The sequence below is a fragment of the Carassius carassius genome, chromosome 37, assembly GCF_963082965.1.
Source record: "Carassius carassius chromosome 37, fCarCar2.1, whole genome shotgun sequence".
Classification (NCBI taxonomy): Eukaryota; Metazoa; Chordata; class Actinopteri; order Cypriniformes; family Cyprinidae; genus Carassius; species Carassius carassius.
The window spans coordinates 13,028,945-13,054,285 of NC_081791.1; the positions used below are offsets into that span (position 1 = coordinate 13,028,945).

Sequence of the window (25,341 nt, forward strand, 5' to 3'; positions counted from 1 at the left end):
CGAAATCTCATATAAACAGTAGCTGTGAAAAATTTTTTGATAAGTTTTAGCTTACCTCAAGGGCATCCAAGATGTAGGTTTCTTTGTTTCCGCAGTATTTCCCATATTGATATTTTTAGGTCAAACTGTTCTTGTCTGTGACTCATATAATGGAGGTCTATTGTCACCACCTCAAAGAGTATGCACAGAGGAGTCCAAATTAAACAATTCCCCATCGTAAGTACACATTGATGACATAAGACACGAAACGAGCGGTTTGTGTAAGAAAACGAACAGTATTTATATAGTTTTTATCTCTTGTACACAACCATGTCCAACTGATCTGAGTGCGCGAGTGCTTCCTGATGTGACGTGCACGCGCGCTCTGGCTTAGTCTGTGCAAGCGCGGAAAGCCCCGGAAGTGATCTCATTGTTTACACTTACTGTCTATGGTTTACACAGAGATTTCAGAAGTGTTACCTTTCACTGTGAAGATCTAAACATATTTAGATGTACAGGAAATTGCAATTGAAGACGATTTCAATATATCCATAGACAATATTACATTTTTTTCACAACCATATTTATTTGATCCAGAATACACATATCAAGTACTCAGGAGCGATCCGCTGCAGCAGCATGTCTTCAAGCCTCAGAGAGACAGAGATCTCTTCAAAATTGGTGTTGTTTTAGTAGCAAGTTGTCACAGTGTCTGGGTTGTGTCCCTGGGTTTCCACTAGATGTCCCCCTTTCTCACAGTGTCTGTCACCTTATCACTTCCTGTTCCCTTATTTGGTCACCTTCCTCCTTGTTAGTATTGATTGTTCCCCACCTGTCTCCTGTTCCCTCATTATCCTTCTGTGTATTTATACCCGGTCTGTCTGAGTCTGTGTTACGGAGTCCTTGTTTAATGTCCTATAGTTATTCATGTCCGTCGCTTCTTGCCTTGCTTTGCCTTGTCTTCGTGTCTTGTTTATGTTTGATATTCTGGTTTTGACCCTGCCTGGACTGTTTACCCCTTTGGATTACCCTTTAATAAATGACTTACCTGCAATTGGTTCTCTCTCCCGTGGTTCTTTGTAACACCGAACGTGACACAAGTGTTGTGAGATGCCCACAGAAGTGGAGAGCATATGTTGTCATGAATGGAACAGCTACAAGACGACGACGAGGACATTGACAGTATCGCATCACACACCTGCCTGACTGAACTTCCTGAGTTTTCTCCGCTGTTGAGACGCAGCTTTTTGCACGTTGTGTTTAGTTTGCCACGTATAAACTGGAGGCGACGTCCAATGCCAGAGGGACCCAATGGCACGCTGTCAATAGAGTGAGTAATGTGTTGTATTTTTATTTTAATCGCAACGACTATAGGGTGCATTATAAACAAATTAATTAATTACAATTACTGCATTATATTTATTATATTATATATTGTGGTAAACAGTAAACAATGAGTGACGTTCATGCGCGAGAGATCACTTCCGGCACTTTCCGCGCTTGCACAGACTAAGCCAGAGCACACGCGCACGTCACATCAGGAAGCACTCGCGCACTCAGATCAGTTGGACGTGGTTGTGTACAAGAGGTAAAAACAATATAAATACTGTTCGTCTTCTTACACAAACCACTCATTTCGTGTCTTAGGTCATCAATGTGTACTTACGATGGGGAATTGTTTAATTTGGACTCCTCTGTGCATACTCTTTGAGATGGTGACCATATACCTCCATTATATGAGTCACAGACAAGAACAGTTTGACCGAAAAATATCAAAATGGAAAATACTGCGGAAACAAAGAAACCTACATCTTGGATAACCTTGAGGTAATCTAAAACATACCAAAATTTTATTTGAAAGTGAACTATCCCTTTAACAGCTGGGAAATAAAGCATGTTTATATTAGATCTGTGTGGCAGCAACAATATACAGTAAAGAAATCAATAAATCCACTGCTCTCTTGTCTCCTCTGAGGCTGGGACTCTAAATAGTGTTCTGTGCTCATCTATGCAGACAAAGAAAGAACAGTTAGCATGTTTTGCTCATGCACTGACACCATTCAACACTGCTCTCGATGCAAAATTAAAATGATGGTGCAGTGTGTGGAAACTTACAGATTAAGGGGCGGTAATATTATAATGAGATCCCTTTGCAACATATCTAGGGGAGAGAAATCATACGCTCTCGCTCTTGCAGTAGCTGGCAATAAAAAGGCTTACCAAAACAAAGTTACTGGGTTAATTTTTTTCACATTTCCTTGGTTGGCAGATGCAACGGAGACCTGATTATGGCACTTAAAACCTGGAAAAGTCAGATTTTAATGATATGTTAACTTTAATGAAACATATGAGCTTTCTGGACAGGTAACTAAAGCGTAGAAGTTCCAAAAAGGTCTTAAAAGGCGTCAAACAGCAAAACTAATCCATATGAATCAAATGGTTTAATCAAAGTATTTCAAAACAACTTGAGTGTGAGTAAATAATGCTGGAATTTTTTTTTTTAACCATCCCTTTAATTCTGGCATTTATTTACATTTGATAATAATAACAAACATAAATAGAGCACATAACATATGATAAACACATAAGTTCAAATAGTGCTGGGCAGTTTGACCAAAAATTTATATATCGTTTTTTTTTTTCAAAATTATACCGGTTTTCCGGTTTATGACGGGTTTTTTTTTTTTCATGCATAATCAGGTGTACAATGCATTTTCTGCTGGTTGATATTCCAAGACGTGCTTGCGGCCAAGGTGCTGGAGCAAATTGCTCGTGTTGCCGCCTTTGGCGACAATTTTAGCCCGACAACACTTGCATAAAATGGATATTATATATGCATAATCTCCTTGCAGTGCGTATGCAGTCCGCAGCACGGACTCATTGTGCTTTCACACAGGACGTGTTTGCAGTCCGCCACTGATCTGCGTCAGTTTAGTCCACAAACACAACATTTGTTCATTGTTTTCATTTCATATCATGTAAAAAAATAAAAAATAAAATATATATATATAGGGCTGGACGTTTATGGCCTAAAATCAAAACCTCGATTAATTGAACATTTTACCTCGATTACGATTAATGAACTATTATTTTGTATCGGTTTTGTTCTTTTTGCCATCAGAGTTCACTGACAAGGTTTGTACTGTAAATATGATTGACTATCAGCAGTTATTTTAGCTATGTTCTTAACATTTCTTTAGGGCTGCAACTAACGATTATTTTGATAATCGATTAATCTGTCGATTATTTTTACGATTAATCGGTTTATGCACTTATATTTTAGTTTTTCCCATTTTTTCCCCCAAGTAAATTATTAATAAAGGGTCTTTATCATTCAGCATAGATTTTTAAGAGATTTTAACCATTTTGCATTGTCATATCCTCATCAAAAATATACCTGGAGTTGTTTTATTATGTGTTAGTAATCCTTTTGTTGAACTCTTCTGCAATCAAAACACTGACCCATACTCTAGCAAATTTCACAAGGAGATTTCAAATAATGTTTTCACCATGCCAGTCCTTAGAGCTCCTAAAGTAGTTTAACATCCCGAACAAAGCTTAAGGAATCTTTCAGAACATATTTTCACGAAGAATAAGGATAAAACAGAATAAGATTGCAGTGCGTTGTATTTTATTATTTACTGGGAAACAGCTTTATAGCTTATGCTGTGAAATTGTAAACAATCCTTCGAATAAAGTGCCAATGGCATGAAACCTGAATGGAACTCACAATTTAAAGTAAAATCCATCAGAAAATCGGACACACACAAAAAACCTGCTGTGTGAAAAAGAGCAGTGAATACTTAGAAAAAAAGTGCATTTCAAATATCTTTAAACATTTACCTCTCTCATTCAGTCATAATTAGGCTGCACGACTGAATTATGAACTGGTAAACGACAAACTGATCACAGAACACGTTTGTAAAGCTTTAAATGTTAACTGTTAAAAAGCAATGTTATCAGCTTTTACGACTAAACATTTGCAAACAACATTGTACTGGAGAATCTGCACAAATAAAAGTCTTAGGGGCCGTTCACATATCGCGCCTAAAAACGTGTGGAAAACGCTAGGCGCACCGCTTTCTCCTCCTTTCCAAAGCACTCGGGCAGAAGCACCCCTGAGGCGTCTGCCTTTGCTTAGTAACCATGACGTGCTCTCTCCTTGAAGACGCGGAAATTTCAGCAAAGGATAAATGGATTTGCAGCTCAAAAAATCGCTTGCAGTAGCTCTGCTACTAAATTTATTTCAAAATGGAAATCCATATACAGCTATGATCAGCTGTTCCTTCATCTTGGCTGAGCTTTAAACGTTATTACGGGAAAGGATGAAGCTGATTATTTAGTTCTTGTCACATGACCCGCGGTGCGCTTGCCGCATTCTGAAAAGTTGAAATGTTTTTAACTCGATGCGGTGCGGACGCGCCTGGAAAAACGGGCGCATCGCGACCGTGTCGCTTCCATTATGAGCGCGCATACTGCGCACCTACATTGGAAATAACGAACATGAGCGCGCAAAAGACGCGATATGTGAACGGCCCCTTAAACAGTTCAGTAGTGCAGAGTTTACAGGTTAATCTTCTTTTTTGAAAGCTCAAAGTAAAGTACTCCCACATCCCGCTGAATGCTGCAGAGACGCTGTTTCGGGAAGCACGTGACATAAAACGAGGCCAGCTATTGGCTATTCGCTACTTCTCCTATTGTACTGGCTGAGTAAAACCTCCGGTGGCTCATTACTGCCACACTTTGGTCACCGCAGATTTGAAATATAAATTAGTTGACAACTATTTTAATAATCGATTTTAATCGATTAAATCGATTCGTTGTTTCAGCTCTACATTTCTTACTAGGGTTGGGTATCGTTTGAATTTTATCGATTCCGATTCTTATCGATTCCTAGTTTCGATTCCAATAAGATAAAAAAACCAATATAAAAAAAATTGAGGCAAACATTTTTACAAAGCATTCTGTTGCAGCTGAATAACATGAGCAAAAATAAGCAGCCTACAAAACACTGCAAGAGGAATTTTGCCTGTAATAAAAAAAAAATACCATAGCAAAAACAACTAGATTAATATAAAATTCAAATATTAAAGTGTTAAAGACAACTAATAAGATAGGTCAGTAATAAGAAAGGAACAAAAAAATCAATTAGCAATATCATAAATAAATACAACTAAACTAAATTTCAGGTAGAGAAACTGTAATTAAAAGTTTAAAAACACTGCATAGTTTTCTTTTTATAAATAAAATAAAGATTAATCAAGTAAAGTTATTAAATATATTCAGTCAAGATCAGTGAATGATTTTCTTTTGTTCTTTGATTAACATTAATGACAGGCAGCGCATTTATTAGGCTGTTGTCTCTTTAAGCAAAAATACTGCACATGTGTTTTCTTTCTCATCTGTTTATGTTCACGTAAGACAAAAACGGCTGCGTTTATGATGATATACTGATGTAGTTTTCTGTATCATAGTTTCAACTCGGAACAACCTTTTCTACAGTTCAGATACACAGAACAGTCCGAGAACGGACACAAACCGGGAACCCGCAGCGCGAGCGCTGACTGCTGCTCTCTATGCACGTGCTTGTGCTTCATGTGTGCTGCACACAAACATGCTATAATAAGTTTTGAGATTGTAAGCTACTTTAGAGATAAATCACAGGACAGCGCTGACAACTAGTTTCTGTGTTCCTCTGTGCGAGCGATTTTCATAGCTACTGTTTATATGAGTGTATGTGCCACAATGCAGCTGCGCGAACATGGTAGCTCGATATAAGACTACACATCTGTTCATCTAATCGCTTGAACGTCCAAACCATAAAACAAATACAACTGACAAAGTTTAGTGAAGACGCAAGGCTCACCGCTCGCGCGCCATCACTATGTGTTGAACCGACGTTCACCTCAGTCTTTTGCTTTTATGCCACTGACTGGAGAGCAGAGTCATGTGGCTACACACGCAGTAGTATGCTTTTAAGGGGGAAGTGTTAACAGGATTAAAAAAACGAAATAACTGACATGGGAAAATTACGTCGGTTAGAGGTTATGAATTTCGGTTTTGATTATTTTTCGATTAATCGTCCAGCCCTATATATATATATATATATATATTGTGACACGTGTCCCGAGCTCTCATCAGCGTCGCCCTGGAAACCAAGCAGTCACACCTGCTCCTGCTCGTCACGGGCTGAGCGGCCACACCTGCGCACCATCAAGAGCCGCCTTCTTAAGCACAGAAAACGAAGACAGAGGTGAGAGATGTTTCCACGAGACTCGGCTAAACCTATCTGTCTGTCTTTTTTTTGGTTTTTCTTTTGCCACACGCCCTGTTGGCTCACGTGTCTTCTCTGGTTTCCCCAGGTGGCGCTCCTCCCCCGGCGATGGAAGAAGTTTTGAAGCGCCTCACCGAGGTGAGCATCCGCCAGCAACAAATTATGGAGCACATGGCCTCCCGGCAAGGGGAAACTGAGCGGGAGCTCGCCGCGCTCCGTATGACTGCCGGCACACGTACTCCGCTGCCTGACCCCCGTGTCCAGGCCACGCAGCTGCTGCCGAGGATGACGTCCCACGATGAAAAGGAAATCCTGGGCCGGATGGGGCTCTCACCGATCAGCGCTGCCCAGCTCTTCAATGAGTGGGCCTTTGATCCATGGCAGCCGGCCCGAGCTCAAGCGGCCAACCTCTCCCGTCTCGCGCAGCACTGGTTACTGGCCGGGGGTCCCACCGCACACCAGGTAGTGGAGCGTGTCGTCGTGGATCGCGTCCTTCGGGCCCTTCCCCGCCCGCTTCGTCAGGCAGCCGGCATGCGGAACCCAGCAAACGTGGACGAGCTGGTGGAGGCCATCGAGCTGGCGGAGGCCACCCAACAATGGGAGGTTTGAGAGAGAGCGCCGCCGTTTCCCCGAAGGGTGGTCCAGGAGCTGCGCACGCCGGAGGGCACCCAGCGACCGGTGAGCAGGCCGGCAGATCCCGGCCCTCGAGATGAGCCCATGCCCACCGAAGCACCCCGCTCTCCGTAACGACCTTGGCTGTGTGCACGGCGACACCGCCGTGGTCTGCTCGACGTTGCCCGAGAGGCCTGGGAACAACAACTGGCCGTACACCGTACCACCGTGGAACACGTGCGTGAGATGCGGGATCGAATTGACCTCGTGATGCCCATCGTCCGGGAGCACCTCTTCAAGGCACAACAGGCCCAGCAGCGACATTATAAACGGGCGGCCCAACCACGTGAGTTCCAGTGAGGATACCATGTCCTGGTCCTGGTCCCCACGGCTGCCTGCAAGTTCCTGGCCACCTGGCAGGGTCCATACCCCATCACCGAAAATGTCGGCCCCGTTACATACCGAGTGCGACAGCCACGGAAGACGGAGGAGGGACCAACTCTATCACATTAACCTCCTGAAGCGCTGGGTCGGAACAGGGCCTCAGCTCTCGGCCTACACCAAAGTGACTCCCGTGGTTGTGGACATGGACCCTCAACTCTCCGCCACCCAGAAGACCGGCCTACACCAAAGTGACTCCCGTGGTTGTGGACATGGACCCTCAACTCACCGCCGCCCAGTAGACCGAGCTGCAGAACCTGGTCAGTCAGTTTCCAGATGTGTTCTCCCCCCAGCCTGGGCGGACCCACGTCTTGGAACACAATGTCCGCACGCCACCCAGAACCATCGTCCGGCAGCGGCCCTACTGTTTCCCGGAGGCTCAGAGACACGCCATCGAGGAGGAAGTACATGAGATGCTGAGGTTAGGGGTAATTGAACCATCTCACAGCCCATGGTCCAGCCCCATCGTCATGGTTCCGAAGCCCGACGGCACCCTCCGCTTCTGTAATGACTTCTGCCACCTCAACGAAGTCTCCGAGTTCGACTGCTACCCCATGCCCCGCGTCGATGAGTTGTTGGACCGTCTGGGAAGGGCCCAGTTTATATCAACCTTCGACCTCACGAAGGGATACTGGCAAGTCCCTCTCTCGGAACAGGCCAAGCCGAAGATGGCCTTCTCGACCCCAAACGGACACTGGCAATACCGGGTCCTTCCCTTCGGCCTCCACGGAGCACCGGCCACGTTCCAGAGGCTGATGGACGTCCTCCTCTGGCCGCATCAGGCCTACGCGGCGGCCTACATCGACGTCGTCATACACTCTGAGACTTGGGAGGACCACCTGGAGCGGCTGCGGAGGGTGCTATTGGAACTGCGCCGGGCTGGCCTGACTGCCAACCCCCGGAAATGTCACTTGGCCCTCTCGGAAGCGAAGTATCTGGGGTATCAGGTGGGTCGCGGCCTGATTAGACCTCAGGAGAAGAAGGTGGCAGCAATCCTCTCCGCGCTGCGACCCACCTCCAAGATGCAGGTACGGGCTTTTTTGGGGTTGGCAGGGTATTACCGCTGCTTTATCCCTAACTTCTCCTCCTTAGCCTCTCCCCTGACAGATCTGACCAGGAAGGGGCAACCGGAGAAGGTCCCGTGGACCCCCGAGAAGGAGGCGGCGTTCCACTGGATAAAGGCAGCACAAACAACGGAGCCAGTACTCCGAGCACCCGACTTTAACTGTCCCTTCCTGGTGCAGATGGACGCATCCGACACCGGGTTGGGAGCCGTCCTCTCCCAGGTCCACGACGGCGAGGAACACCCGATGATCTACATAAGCTGAAAGCTGACCCCACGGAACAACGGTACGCTACAGTGGAGAGGGAGTCGCTGGCCGTCAAGTGGGCAGTCCTGGAGCTCAGGTATTACCTCCTCGGCTGCCCCTTCACTCTCATTACAGATCACGCCCCCCTGCAGTGGATGGCCCGGGCCAAGGAGACGAACGCGAGAGTGACGCGGTGGTTCCTGCCGCTCCAGGACTTCAACTTCACCGTGCAACACCGAGCGGGGACGGCCAACGCCAACGCCGACGGACTCTCTCGGATTTGGGCAGCTTTCGCAGGTCTGTCAGGGTCCACTACCCGCCCTCCCCCAGTTTCCCCGCTTCTCCACAGGACTAGGACGACACTTGGGGGTGGGGGGGGTGGGCTGGTATGACACGTGTCTCGAGCTCTCATCAGCATTGCCCTGGAAACCGAGCAGTCACACCTGCTCCTGCTCGTCACGGGTTGAGCGGCCACACCTGCGCACCAGCAAGAGCTGCCTTCTTAAGCACAGCAAACGAAGACAGAGGTGAGAGATGTCTCCACGAGACTCGGCTAAACCTATCTATCTGTCTTGTTTGCAGAGAGCAGTGTGTGACCGCCCGCCCCACCGCACACGGGAGAGCACAACGGACCCACACTACCACAGCGCACAGACCGAAGAGGAAGCCGAGCACCCTGCACCAAGCCACCTCACGCCACCACCTTCAACCCTATATTTATTAATAAAAATCCACCCTTCGGGGAAATCATCTGTACCTCCTCATTGTGTCCGTCTTCACCCCGCCACAATATATATATATATATATATATATATATATATATATATATTATATAATTTTTTTCTTTTTTTAATCACAGAACAGTAACAATCTTTCATATAGACATTAGTTTAAACTCAGTAAATATAAACAACTCATTATTCATGCATTTTACTTCTAGGTTTGTATAATAAGCTGCTTAAGCAAGCGGCAAAACATTTAAACACAATAACGTGCATTTTGCATTTAAATCTTTATCACAAGCAATCCCACGGGTCTTAATGAACTTTGTTTTTCTGCTTCCATAAAAGTGAACATATATATTGTTTTCCTTGTTTATCTAAAAGTGCCCTTTTTCTTGTTTTAAACCTAGCCAAAAACCCATGTGACTGCGTTTCCATGTCAATCCATGTTCATTTTTCCCGTGAACAATGCGCTTTCACTTTAATTCAGCGCCTGGAGCACAACAAAAATAGACTCACTTTGTTAACAATCGCTGCACTGCTGCAGACGACAGACCGCTCCTTGAACGCACTGACAGACCGCAACCTCGTGCAGCTGGAATCCGTTAATACGCACAGCAGACGGACTATGTGTGAAACAGGCGTTATAACGTAACATCAGAGCAATAATGTGTGTACCCTCACCACGCCTCGCAGTCGCTGCTTAGAAGTGCAACATTGTAAAGGGTCCATCTGAAACAGTGTCGCGCGGCCGCGGCGCAGCATAACATTCGTTCCTAACGCTGAGTAATTAAATACATGGCGGTATATTCAAAATTAACGTTGTAACGAAAATATACACCGGTTTTCGGTATGAACCGGTTTACCGCCCAGCACTAAGTTCAAACATGAATGCAACCAATGAGACCTATTTCAGCATATGACGCACATTTTTCCATGTTTACCACATGTGATGCGCTACATGTATGTGTGTTTATAAGCGACTAAAAGCCTCAATTAAATCAGTACATTATATAAAGCCATTTTATCTCTTCACAAGACTCGGATTAAACCAGATTATACATTTGTCTGGAAATGACAGGAGTTCCATTTTTGGGTGAACTATCACTTTAAGTAAGTGTTTTATAAAATACAATGATTTGAACAATGACTCACATAGGAATGACAATCCTGAAACATGAATTGTTGCTCATGTCATCAGCATGATGCATTGGAGCACCGCATGACCAAAATATCTCTTTTAAGAGCTGCTCAAATCACATTAGCATGAACACACATGAATAAGCTTAAATAAAACTAAACCATGAATTCATGATTTACAGGCAAGTAGAGGCTGGAGAGGTGAAAGGGTTTATAGGCTCCTTCAGTCATTCAGTTTATTTTTCTGCTGGCTCCTAATGACACCCCCTGCACTGGTTTTGCCTAAAGGGGCCCCCGACCCCATCCTCAAGCTTTTGAAAGGCTGAAGAAAGTCAGTGGATCAAACCAGGTGGCTCAGATCTCCTTTATACCACATAATACTACACACACACCAAGGAATAGTAATGTGTGAAAACTCACTTATTTCCCAGAGATCTTTGTGTGTCTGCTGCCATGCTTGCCAACCATGTGAACGCACACTCTCACAGTAACCAAAGGCATATTTGAGTACACTGAGTAGAGAGGCTCATCAGATAACAGTTATGTTAAAGCAGAAATACATAATTCCAGACAAGATGCAAAATGTGGAAGCACATGTCATGTCCTCAAACCTGTAAGTCAACGAACCTGTTATCACACAATTAATCCACGAGTGAAACTCAGATTTCCAATACAAACCATAGAGTTTCCAGCTTTAAAGGGATAGTTCACCCAAAAAGGAAAATTCTGTCATCAGAATCCTTCATCCTCATGTTGTTCCAAACCTGTATGACTTTCTGTGGAATGTAAAAATTAAGTTTTGAAGGATGTTGGTATCCACACAGTTTTGGTGACCACTGACTTCCACTGTGAGGAAAAAAAGTTTCTCAAAGTATCTTAATTTTTGTTTCACAAAAGAAAAGTAAGTCATACAGCTTAGAAGTGAGAGTAAATTATGACCGAGTTTTCAATTTTGGGTGAACTATCACTTTAAACTTAAAACACTTGGGCTGCGACAAATGACATTAAGGTCATAAATATGGCAAGACTATAACCATACTTTCAGGATTTCAGAAAGAAATAATGGTATCGTGACAACCCTACACCACAGACTTCCATTTCTGTCAGCACATTTTTCTTTTCAAACTAAGGCGAGTTTAAATAACTCTCTGTGGTTACTGATAGCATATGAAAAATTGTGTCAGTAGCTTAACCCGTATTTAACCCAAACATTCCTTTAAGTTAAAAAGATGTAATGATGTTCAGAACACTGACATGCTGCAACAGAGTTAAAAGAGGTCAGAACCTTTTAAGACGTTTCATAAAACAGGTTTGTTAGTACAGACTAGGTTCAGTTGACCATGGCACGTGTTCCTAGGCATCTGAATGGCCAGTGTGCTTCTCTCTCCTCCCCGGCCAAGCAGCTGGTCTCTGGGATCCAGAGCACTTCCTCGGCCAGGTGCAGCGCTCAAAGAGCCTGCGCTCTCTCTTTATCTCTCTCTCTTTGCGCTCTATGAAGTGCAGGATCAGAAGAAAGAAATGAGGCAGTCTTGCCTGATTTACAGAAAAATCAATTAGAATGTAAAAAAAATCAGGACAAAGTTGAATCGAGCTGCCGTAAAGAAAAACCTGTTAAGGCAGCTCTTCCTCCGGGAGAACCAGACACTGCCATTTTCCACTCTCTCTCTCCTTTCTCTAATCCTATAAATTCCACTGCACCTTTGGCCTCATTTTGAACCCAAAACACCAGAGACGAGTGAGACACCCACACCACTCCACACCTCCACACACTCTTTGTGTGCATGTAGGAGAGAAAGTAAGGCTGATATCATTAAAGTGATGCAGACACTGGAAAAGTGCGTCAGGGTGGACGCTGGATTTTTAGTGAATAGCGGTTAAAGGTATTGCACAATATTAGAATGTAGTAAATAAGACGGCACAATATAGAGGAAAAATGCAAAAAATTTGCACATTTGCACCATTCCTTGTAACTGCATGCAGAAAGTTTTTTTCGAAATGTCCTCTTCTGTGGATGGCAAATCATGACAGAACCTAATGCTATCCCATCATTTTTTCTTTATCTTACCGTGGCAGTCATCTTGTCACTTTCCGCCATGATAGCGGAGGAATACTTGTTGGATGGCATCACTATTTCAGTAGTCTTTTTTATTTCTTCCTCTCAGTCCTGTCAAAAAAAGAAACATTAGAACTGGTTAAATGGCAAAAAGGGGCAAACATAGCAAATATAACTTAAAAAACAAAACAAAATGGAACTCTGAGATATAATTAATAGATAAGTGTTATAGATTACATTGACCTATGTCTCAACTAAATATGTGATCATACAGTATTTGACCATAGGAAACCCTAAAATATCCTCCGAGAACAATAAATAGAAAAATAGGCCAAATAAAAATAATGACTTTATGTGAAAGTCATTACACAAGCAATGACAAAGAATCTTCTTTTTTTTTTCTTGCAACAGTCTCAATATTGCACTGTACGTGTAATTGTCACAACTTTTTTTATGGAGCATCACAACTCCATTAGCATGTCTATAAAATGTAGTAACTCAACCAAAACATTGAATTCATGCTTCAAAACTTGGTAATTGTGTCAGTAATTGGTCTGACAGATTCTGATAATTGAATGGCTCATTTCGGATCACTGATAGTTTGCACGATAATAGATTGGTTTAGAAGTTGTGAAGAGTGGGACAGTTTCACTGAGACTTAATTCATCTGTTTTGATTAGCAAGCCATGTGCATTTAGTTATAGTTAACTGTAGACGATTTTACTGACTGATTTGCAAATGGGCCAAACACAGGCAATTTGCTTAAAAAATAAGAAACACAAATCTGGTGTAAACAAGAAACTAATTGCGTGAAAAACAGCTGTGTTCCTTTAAACCTAAAGCACAATGCAATGAGCACTTCAAAATATGGGCGGAAAATCAAAAAGGAAGATTCCTTCACATTGGGTACTATTTTTATGGATTTATCTGAGAGGTCAGAATTCTGAGCTTATTGTCACAAGATGATGACAAATGTTTCATATTTGGGTGAACTGCCTTTAATAGTGCCATGATTTATATAATTATTTAATATCATTATATAGAGTTCGTGTTCAGCTGTAGTTCAAAAATCCCATGAGGTAGAAACATTTAGCCCATCAACACAACACTCATCAGCCATTCATACTTTCAGATCACAGCTGTTGTTCACGTTGCACCCTGAGGGTGGTGAATGCATTTCTGTGTCATTATAACTCATAATGACCTTTTCCCATCACTTTGGAAGGCAGTTATAGTCTATATAACAGTCTATATCTGACATGCACATTAGTTTTGGGGAAATAGGGAAACTGGGGAAAGTGTCAAACCACATTATGCAAACAGGACACAGGCAAGACCTCCAGGTGCATCCTACAAGAAATGGCTAGAGGACATTGTGCTTAAGTCCGCAGACAAGAGTGTGCAAGTACACACACAAAGGCACTTACTTCTCAACTTCTATGGATCTCAAGTCCATTATCTAAGTGACAATGCGTAAGTTTTCCTTATGGGTCCTATAACCACACAAGCTCACTCCACAGCCCAGTAGGAGAACTGAGAGGTGAATAAGAGAGAATACAATAAGAGGCCACATCAAAGGTCTGTATGAATGACAAAGATTGTCGACTAAACCTAATGTGAGGAAGGTTTTTGTATTAATGCATTTTGAGTGTGTATGTGTGTATTTGAATCTGCCACAATGATCACAAAACCTATATTAAGTTTCAAATAAAAAAAAGATTAAGATCATTATCAAGGTCTATTATGAATAACACAAAACATGTTTCCTCAAGTACTGTAAGTGTAGAAAAGTAAGGTAGTTGCAAATGGTGCATTCAAGTCCTCTTCATTCACATTTACGATTTGGGAAAACACGCAAATACAAAATGATGATAAATGATAAAGAATGTGCATCAGGTCTGATTTTTTAAATGTGTTTATTCCATTTAAGAATGTGCTGCAAAATGAATTCTATTGAAATTGTGCAATAACATTAATAAGTGTAACAGATTATCGAAAGTGAGCGTGAACTTGGTTCTGTATATTAGTTGTTGAATAGATTTGTAGATGTGGGCGTTGCACTCAAAAGTGGAGGCAAATGAGCCAAAGACTTTAGATATAACGAGACAGATAAACCAACACACAGTATGGCGGGATAAGTCCTGTCTTCTACATAAAAGAAACAATTGCCAGTTGGTAAAGTCATGGCATCACTGCCATGGCTGTTAGAAGCTCCAGTTGTCATAGGCCCTGTCCCAAACCACACCCCTAAACCCTTGCAGTCTTCCTCTGAGTCCACAGACTTTCTTGATGTAATGCAGTAAGTCTGCTGTGGAGCTTGTCTCAGTGTGGGCTGAGCAGAAATGCATATAGAGGGTGCAATGGCCACAAAGGGGGCACTCGTGAGCATCCTTCTGAAAGCTAAAATGACAAATTGGACACACCATGCACTTATGGACCTAACGGACAAACGCTCATGGTTGGCATTGTAAGCCCTCAATACTGCAAGTACACATGAAGAGTGCCATTTGGGACAGGGCCAAAGAAACAGTGAGTGTTCTGAGGACTGCACATGAGCATTTGCTGGTTCAGCCTGAAATATAGGATTTTTCTATGCTATTTGAGTATAAAAAACAACATGTAGGCCTATGGGACCATTCGTGTAAGATTTTGTTGTTGATTTCAGGATTTCCCCAATCAAGTAAACAGGACTTAATCTTGGGTGCCCGAAATAGCTGCCTGGAGGCGTTGGAAATATGGCCACAAATGAACAGACTTTCCTTGAAAGGGACTCTGGGTAAATTTGAGTTTCAGGGGCAGGGTTTAGGCAGACCACGTGACTGCATAAGTCCTGCATGTTTCACCAGACAGAAGTCTGTTGTCCAGTTCTGTTGCTAAATTTAGCCACTTTTCACTCTTACCCTAGCAACTTTTTTCTTCGAAAAGCACCTAGCAACAAATCTAGCTATTTTAAACATTTATTTGGCAACTATTAGCAGCTTTTGATAAATGACTCAAACAATAAAAAGGCACACGTTTTTGTTTTGTATTTTATATAAATAATATAAATAGTTATTTATATTTTAATAGTATATTACATTATATACAGATCTAAATTAACATATATTAAAAAAGTGTAGTTAAAGTAGTGACAATTTTGCATCATAATTTGTAATAATATCATCGTGCAGTGACATTACAATGTAATTTAGCAACTTTGAGCAACAAATTGACATTCCTTTAGCATCTTCCCCTGAAAATTAGTTGGCAACACTGGTCCAGTTATGACTCTTAGTTAAAAATAAAAAGGTCAAAGTACATTTTTAAAACATACAGTACAGACCAAAAGTTTGGACACACCTTCTCATTCAAAGAGTTTTCTTTATTTTCATGACTATGAAAATTGTAGAGTCACACTGAAGGCATCAAGGGCTATTTGACCAAGAAGGAGAGTGATGGGGTGCTGCGCCAGATGACCTGGCCTCCACAGTCACCGGACCTGAACCCAATCGAGATGGTTTAGGGGTGAGCTGGACCGCAGACCGAAGGCAAAAGGGCCAACAAGTGCTAAGCATCTCTCGGGGAACTCCTTCAAGACTGTTGGAAGACCATTTCAGGTGACTACCTCTTGAAGCTCATCAAGAGAATGCCAAGAGTGTGCAAAGCAGTAATCAAAGCAAAAGGTGGCTACTTTGAAGAACCTAGAATATGACATATTTTCAGTTGTTTCACACTTTTTTGTTATGTATATAATTCCATATATAATTCCACATGTGTTAATTCATAGTTTTGATGCCTTCAGTGTGACTCTACAATTTTCATAGTCATGAAAATAAAGAAAACTCTTTGAATGAGAAGGTGTGTCCAAACTTTTGGTCTGTACTGTACATGGCATAGCATGCATACAGAAAAAAATATAGAGTGAATTTTCACTTCTTAATCTGCGTTCACCGTGGATACATATGTGACCAGATATAGATATAACCTAGTAGCTAATAAAAGCCGAGAGAAGGTCGCAGTATTCGAGCTGGCCATGTCGTTCTAACTCTATGTGCAGTTTCATTGTTGCTAGAGTCCACAAAAATTCTATGCAGCAGCCCAAAGCCAAAGTGACGGCGCGGAATTCCTCTAAGAGGCCCTGCGGGCACGCAACGCCAATTAGAGCGTTACCCCTCGCTCAGATGCACGCTCGACTCAACTCACATTCACCCCGCTGCGGAATTCACCTGCACTCAGCCCGCTTATTTATCCCACGCGCTCACGTTTCTATTGTTTTAAAGGGAGAGCTCACTCGAAAATGAAAGTCAAGAGTCATCATATACTCGACCTCATGTTGGAACAAACCTGTGTGATTATCTCTCTTCACTGGAACCCAAAATGAGCGGTTAGGCAGAATGAAACCCTCATTCGTTATTAACTTTTCCTAAAACATGCAAGGGAAGTGAACGATGACCGAGGTTGTCAATCACTCACTTTCTGAATACGGTTCCACGGAAGAAAGAGAGTCATACTTTTTGGAGTTGAACTCCTTGGGAAGTTAAACAATGATAGAACTTTAATTTTCGATGAACTATAAATGCATGGCGATGCGCTTGTGAAAAGGGCAGAAATATAAATGAGATGTTTCCATAATTAATTATGTTGCAAAAGTAAGACGTTGTCAGAACTGTAAAAACTTTAATCCGCGTGACGCGCCATATAACACTTCCATGACGTCAACGAAACAAACCGGTTTTAATACAACAAAAATTATTTGAGAGCATTTACTTCATATTCGGAAAGTTCGCTTCTTTCTGAAAAAAAAAAGCTTTTTAAGTACAAAATTAAAAATATTGATTTCAGTTACTTTTACCGACTATTATTATTTAATATGAGGAAAGCACTCTTTTTGTACGCTGCATCTTCACCAAACATCTGGATGTGCATGTGAACACGGAAATCTTGGAATAATAAATGTTTTTTTTTTGTCGAACGAAGATTTGCACAAAACACTAAAGAACTCAGACAGGTAATGCAGGAAATGAGGAATAAATCTCACAAACTTCCCAACGCTTACATAATGACCTATAAGCTTTCCGCACGCCTCAGCCATGCGCGCTCGATAACCACACACTATTCCATGCTTTAACAACCCGAAATTAAATACATTCCAGTTACATATAGAATCTACAGCTTAAAGTAACTAATATAAAACTAAGTTTGAGCAAGTAGTCTTTATCATCAGACATGTGCGGTCATGCAGCACTTGAACTCTCCTCGAGAACGCGCACTAGAGCTCCATGCAGAAGAGGTATGGAACTTACCTGTCTCTGGAGAAAGTAGTGTTATTACAAAAACGCAGAGACCGAAGGTGCCGTTAGAGTAGTCCACTGCCAAAGTGCGGAGGTATGTCCCACTAATCTCTGCTGGTACACACGCCTTTAAACCCTTAGGGAGGAATATGTAAATGGTGTCTCGTTCACAAGGACCGCTCGGTCTTTCGCCTCTACACTCAGGCGTGACTTTTCCCGGGTCTCGAATCACACTCCCACTGAATAAAAGCTACTTTTACCTCCTTCTGTTAACCCTTTCTCGGGATGAGATCGGTGTGTTCCATGCACATGTTCTGTGTGATTCTATTTTGTGCCATAAATATGTTAATTTTTACTCCCGCTTACAGAACTACTTTTTTATGTTTACTGGATTGCTTGTCACACATGATTAAATATCTACTTAGTATATTGCACCACCTTTAATATAATATTGTAGGCTATACAATATTAAATGTTGCCATACAGACATTTTACAGCATGGGGGAGCGACCAACAATGAATGTGCCCAATTTATGAGAAAAGCATTTAATTAAAAAACTGATCCCTGTAAAAAACCATGTCTGTTTTTTATACCAAGCCACCCATGACCTTAAGCAAACTAAGAAACAGAGTTTATAGCATTGCATTAGGATTTGTCAAATTAATGTTGTTATGTTTTATATTGTGACCCCGGACCTCAAAACCAGTCATAAATAGCAGGGGGGTTTGTAGCAACAGCCAACAATGCATTGTATGGGTCAAAATTATTTATTTTCTTTTTTTATGCCAAAACTAATTAGGATATGAAGTAAAGATCATGTTCCATAACGATATTTTGTACATTTCCTACCGTGAATATATTAAAACTGCATTGCTAAGAACTTAATTTGGACAACTTTAAAGGCAATTTTCTCAATATTTAGATTTTTTTTATTATTGTCCTATCCTGACAAACCATACATCAAAGTTTATTTATTTATTCAGTTTTCAGATGATGTACAAATCTCAATAAAAAAAAAATATAAAAAAGTACCCTTATGACTGGTTTTGTATAGCACAGGGTCACATGGCTACAAATTGGACAACTATATAAAATGAATAAAAACATTAAAAATGTACTATTTGACTCCTGATGTTTTGGGAAATAACATTAAATTAATTTTCTGATGTATTTTTATGTTTCTGCATATTTAAGGGTTAATATCATGGAAGTTCATCGGCACTGATTGGATGTAGCCTGAATAAAAAAAAATGAATCATCTACTTTTTGCAAGGAAAATAATATTTACTTATCTTGTCTTCTATGATAGTTTAACTAATGCATACAACAATCTAGATTATCACTGAACTACAAATTGTCATGGTCACATGTGCTCAGGCTCTCACGAATGAGAATGGCGAAAGTGCTGATCGTGGAATCGTTGAGCACTGAGCAGCGGAAGTGTGGAAGCAGATGTGACAGTCAGTTGAGTTCACTGTATCAGCAGCAGAGCTGCAGATAAACAATGTTGCCGTTACACTTCACGAATGCTACATTACCCGATAATGTCAGCACTGACTTTCTGAATCTGAATAAAATCAGTGAACAGGTAGGAATTCAGTATGCTGCGAGAGGAAAGTGGGATTTATGATACTAATGAATGGGTTTAGAGTATTTGTGATCAACAGATTTTCTGTATAATTTAATTAAATTAGATGTAAATAAACGTGGCTGTCGATCATCTGACCTTCAGAAAAAAGGTCGCCTGTGTCTGTAACGTTTAGTCACATGAGATTACCATAACACTTGCATTAGCACGGCCAACCTGGGATAATGTAAACTTATATTTATTGCATTTAGAGACGTCATAAAATCATATAATACAGTTTTATCCTTTTATATAAAGTGTTCTTAGTTCAGCCTTCCATCTCCAGCAGGAAATTGATAAAAGGCACTCTGATTGGTTTGCAGTGAATGTATGAGGAAACGGTTTTATTTTATTTTTTATAAATATATATATATATGTGTGTGTGTTTGAGGAAGCAGTTTGAATTTTTTTATAAATATAATGGACTTAATCAAGGAACACACACACACAATGCAAAAAAAAAAACAGTTTCATTAAACACACGCACACACTCATATACTGTATATATGTGTGTGTGTGTGTGTGTGTGTGTGTGTGTGTGTCCCACAGGATTTTGTGAGACTGTGCTGGGTGGATCTGTGTACCTCTAGGGCAGGGATGGGCAGCCCCAGTCCTGGAGGGTCACTGTGCTGCAGAATTTTATCTCCATCCCTAATTAAACACGCCTGTAATTTTCAAGCAATCCTTAAGAGGTTTTAAAGTATGTTTGATTGGGGATTGAGCTAAACTGTAAACTGCCTCCAGGATCCTACACTCATGTAGCATGACTCGTTTATTTATTTATGTAAATTTAATTTGTATAATTTCAACATCTGAAGCAAAAACTGCTTCACAAAATTTATAATTTTTGTATGTTATAATGAGAATTTTTAATACATTTTCTGCATATTGTGAAACTAATCCAGGACAAGGTAGTGCAGCCAACAAGACCTTTGAACTCCTTGGGAACTCATTCAAAACTGTTTAAAAGCATACCAAGATATACCTCATAAAGTTGGTCTGTGGAAATTTGTAGAACTTAAAATATATAATGTAGCTTTGATTTATTTAATGTTCATCTGCCTACATAATTTGTCCATACTTTCATTACTTTTTTCATAATTTTGTGGACTGGTATTATAAAATATGGAAATAGTGATGTGTGCAATTATCTGCATGTTTCTCCGCTACTTAAAAGGGGTCTGTATTAATATACATATTAAATATTTTCTGTTTTTTTTTTTTTACCTAGGTAGTACAAATATGAAACCTTTATTCAGTGGCAGTTACTCAACTTTATTTTTTCCCTATTGCAGCAGTTTGTGTGTCTGAGAGAGATCTTATACCAGTTCCTTCTAGAAACCAAAGAGGTGGGTCAACGCTCTGAGATTACATCTCTGTAAAGCCAGTTCTGTGTTAAATCATTGACAGGAAATGCATAAAAGGATAAAATATGTAACTTAATTGAAATACAATTCCTTTTGTATAAAAGTCTCTGCAAATGCATGAACCAAAAAAAACAAAAAAAAAAAGTAAAAGGAATGGTTCACCCAAAAACTGAAAATTTACTCACACGTAGGCCATCCAAGTTGTAGATGAGTTTGTCTCTTCATCAGAACAGATTTTGATAAATTTTGTATTATATCACTTGTATACCAATGGATCCTCTGCAGTGAATGGGTGCCATCAGAATAAGAGTCCAAATAGCTGATAAAAACATCATAGTAATCCTTAGCACTCCATTCCATCAGTTAATGTCCTGTGAAGTGAACAGCTCTGCAAGAAAACAAATGTTTGTAAGAAACAAATCCATCCTTGAGACATTTTTAACTTCAAACCATTGTTTCTGGCTAAAATATGAATCCTGTATCCATAATATTGCTTACTCCAGGGAAAAAGTTGTCTTGTCTGAATTAGGAACAGACAAGCCAGTGAAAAAAGACTTATTATGTGAATGTATATTGTGATAACTTGTAAAATTGTGAAAATATGTAGTTAACAGAAACAATAAAATAAAAATAAAAGTTACATATTGTGTTCCTTCCTCATCAGTCAGAGAGGTTCTTGCGTCAGCTTACGGAGTTTGCGGGAGAGAATGGGATGAGTGCAGCACCACTGAGGGCTCTGATGAAGAGTGTCCTCCTCCTACCTCATGGTAAATCCTTCAGGACCCTCATCTTGAACAAATCGAGCACCTTTATCTGAAATTTCACCAATGAATAATGCAGTCTCTTCCCCTGGTGATAACATCAAATGTAGTTGTTTAGCCTGACCCCAGCCCTGATCAAAACATGCTATGATCCTAATCTCGCTGAGTGATTGTTCAGTTTATTTTACACCAAATTGCTGCATTATGCGTCTAGAGGATCCTAACATATGCAAATAGCCCTTGTGGCAAATTGCCCTGGGGAATCTGAACCTAATGTCACATGTAGTCTGGTCGACCCTACCAATCAGAATGCATTAGTCTGCTGCCTGTGCTTTTAGACATTAGAGTGAAGAGGAACGTATTAAATTAAATGATGGGGAAAAAAGTGTTGGTGTAGAATAATATGTATCTGAGAAATCAGACAGAGATGTAAAAAACGCATAGACTGCATTTCAAAACCTAGTGGGCTGCCTATATAGTGTACTCTCTATGTAAAGACTGTTTTAAAAGGTATAAAAAAATAAATCTGCAAATAAATATTTTTATAAATACAAGGCAAGTCATTTCTCTGACCAAGTTTGTCTTAACATAATTGTTTTGGTGTTTTAGTTGTTTCAATGTGTTTGTGAATTGGTATGGCTGCAAGATTCAGTATGTCTACATCTTCCATTTATTTCAGTGCAGAATCCACTGTCCTGTTTTGTCCAGACTTGCCGTGGGACAGACACTAATGGTCAACCAGCTTGTTGACATGGAGTGGAAATTTGGTGGTAAGCAATGGATAAATATTAGTATGTAGATCTATATTACAGTGCAAATAAGAATAGAAATAATGTGATTAAATAATATGAGAGTAATTTAAATGCATCTTTTCTTTACAGTTACTGTTAGTACAAGTGAGCTGCAAAAGACTGGAAACATCTTTCTACAGGTAAACCTCTTCAATTTTTTAAACGTCTGACCAAACATTTATCAAGAGATTGATTTTAACATACATTTACCTTATACATTATTCTGAATCAGATTTAAAGGATCACTTTTCTCATTAATTACTCACCCTCATGTCGTTCTAAGCCCAAAAGACTTTCGTTCATCTTCAGAACACAAGTTAAAATATTTTTGATCAAATCCAAAAGCTCTTTGACCCTCTATAGACAGCAACAAGAACTGCAATGTTCCCAGGTCCAGAAAGAGAAAACACAAAGGACATCTTTAAAATAGTCCATGTGACATCAGGGGTTTTGAGAGCTCTCGGATTTAATAAAAAAAAAATCTTAATTTGTGTTCTGAATATTAACAAATGTCTTACGGGTTTAGAATGACATGAGGGTGAGTAATTTTTATTTTTGGGTGAACTAACCCTTTAAAGTTGTATTTGGCTACAGAATGTTTGTTGGAAAAAGTCAGTTCAAGTCCGCAGATTTTGGGCAGTCAGATTTGAAGGATTTCACAGAAAATTGTACAAAACTTCTTTATTTTATTACTTACAGACTATGATTCCACCCAGTCAGAGGATATGAAACATGTTTGATATTTTGAGCTAATTTCAGAACACGCTTTTTTTTATTTGTCATGCATCATCTACCAATGAGAGTTTTGTTTTTACACTAAGGTTTGTCTCAGACATTCAGTGCATGATGCCCAGTTTATCTCCGTAACCATTTATAAAATGTAGGATGCCTAGTGTTTTAAAAATCTATTCGGATTTTAAAAGTTTTGTACATTTCAACCTTTAAAATATTTAATCCTGTACTTAAGTGAGTAAAAAAAGTTTAATAGAACCTGAGACTTAATTCAACATTCGTACAACAACAGCAACTTGAAGCAAAACGATAGCTGTGTGCAAGAAAAAAACCTAACAAAACAACTTTTTTTTTAAATCTGTAAACCAGTAAACAGTACAGCAGGTTAGTAATTATTGAGAGATTTTTCAATTTTGGGTGGAATATCTCTTTAAATTAATGAGATGATTAGTAGAGTAGCCTAATTGTTAAGTAGTACATATAGCCTCATGTAACACACAGCCAGAAGTTTTATTTATATAAAAATGAGAGATGAGGCAGTAAATGATAGAGAGAAAGATTCTCGCTGACTTAATGAGAACCTTAGCACATGCACTAACACACAGAATCATGAGAGACTGCATGATCACAAGCAAACTTGGTCTGAATCAGTGCACTCCAGCAAAACACTAAAGTCTAAGGGACTGATGGTGTGCTATTACTCGTCTTAGAAGAAAATGCATTTTCTTAATATTATGTCATCATCTTCCTCCTTTATAATTTATAAAAGTGAAAGTGAAAGTGAAGTGAAAGTGACGTGACATTCAGCCAAGTATGGTGACCCATACTCAGAATTTGTGCTCTGCATTTAACCCATCCGAAATGCACACACACAGAGCAGTGAACACACACACACACACTGTGAGCACACACCCGGAGCAGTGGGCAGCCATTTTTTATGCTGCGGCGCCCGGGGTGCAGTTGGGGGTTCGATGCCTTGCTCAAGGGCACCTAAGTCATGGTATTGAAGGTGGAGAGAGAACTGTACATGCACTCCCCCCACCCACAATTCCTGCCGGCCCGGGACTCAAACTCACAACCTTTCGATTGGGAGTCCGACTCTCTAACCATTAGGCCACGACTTCCCAGGGCAGGAGCCAACTTGGAGAATGCGGGCAGTAATAGTACACTTGGAGAATGCGGGCGGGTATAAAGTACCTACCATCTCCTTTTATCCCATCTAAAATATAAATATTGCCAGTTTCTAATTACGATTCCAACTGACTGCACTAGGATGTGAAGAAAATGCCTTTTCAGGACTCCCCTGGTATGTTATATTAGTTATACTATAACCATGGTGGGGTTTATTTGGCTAATGTTTGGTATATGTTGTTTTTCATGTTCAGTCTAATGTTTTCTTTAGCGACCCAACTCTTGATCTGAAACATCTGTCTGCTTTAGGAAGTTTTAGAGTTATTAGATATTTATACAGGCTTATTCATTACACTTTTTCATTGTTTTCACAGCTGAAGCTGGTGATCAGAATAGGAAACATAACAGAAAATGTGTACATGTGTAAGTTTTCTCCAAATCCATTGTTTTGTAACAAGTTGTAACATATTTTACATGATTCAGTGGTTTGAGGATATTTTGTTTGTATCTGTCTACATTAGAGCTGACTTTACCTCAGTTCTACAACTTCCTCCATGAGATGGAGCGCGCCAAAGCTAGCTGTTTCAGTTAACCGTTGTAATCAGAGTTTGCCTTTTTTGCCTGTTGAACAGTAAACAACTGTAATGATGTTCCCATACTCACCAAATGTTTCAGGAAGTACCTTTGATAATTATAATTCACTAATCTTAAGTTGTGTGATTGTTTTTGTTTGGGACAAAGACCACATTCCACATTATTGTTGCTCTTTATTGATGATCTTCTGTTTATTAAACCTTTGATACATTTCTTTGTACCAGCATATGTGGTTTTTGTACTTTGCTCACTAATAAATTAATATATTTTAAACCAAACCATCTGCTTACTGTATAAATAATGTAATTACAAATAAAATACATTTTACATTTTGTAATAACTTTGTAATTAAAGGTAATAAGTTGGAAATTGGATTGCTACTGCTTGTAGGTGTAAGGAAATGTATACATTTTGCCGTCAGCAGACATTTGAGAAGTGTTTGCCTTTATCAAAGGCTGTCATGCTTTACAAAGAGTCAGACTGATGTAATAAATGAGTTTCCTATTATGTGGTATTTGTGTCCTGAAGGAACTTAA

The 25,341-nt window shown here is 40.3% G+C and overlaps 1 protein-coding gene and 1 pseudogene across 2 annotated transcripts in view; one reads left to right on the forward strand and one right to left on the reverse strand.

The window, feature by feature from the left end:
* The window catches only part of LOC132118035 (DNA (cytosine-5)-methyltransferase 3B-like), a 66,914-nt gene extending 45,493 nt beyond the window's left edge, over nt 1-21,421 (reverse strand). Inside the window, exons 1-3 of one of the 2 annotated variants that reach the window (XR_009425876.1) lie at nt 21,295-21,421; nt 20,982-21,184; nt 12,544-12,642 (exon numbers count right to left, since the gene is read on the reverse strand). Coding sequence is in view for 1 of the 2 variants with exons in the window: in XM_059527509.1 (XP_059383492.1) it covers nt 12,544-12,603 (60 nt within the window). In the remaining variant the exon portion in view is untranslated. Of the gene's footprint in view, nt 1-12,543; nt 12,643-20,981; nt 21,185-21,294 lie in introns of those variants that run through there. The other variant, XM_059527509.1, reaches the window with a different exon arrangement.
* Nucleotides 21,422-21,960: 539 nt separating this feature from the next.
* LOC132118667 (COMM domain-containing protein 7-like) lies at nt 21,961-24,803 on the forward strand (annotated as a pseudogene).
* The last annotated feature ends 538 nt before the right edge of the window (nt 24,804-25,341 follow it).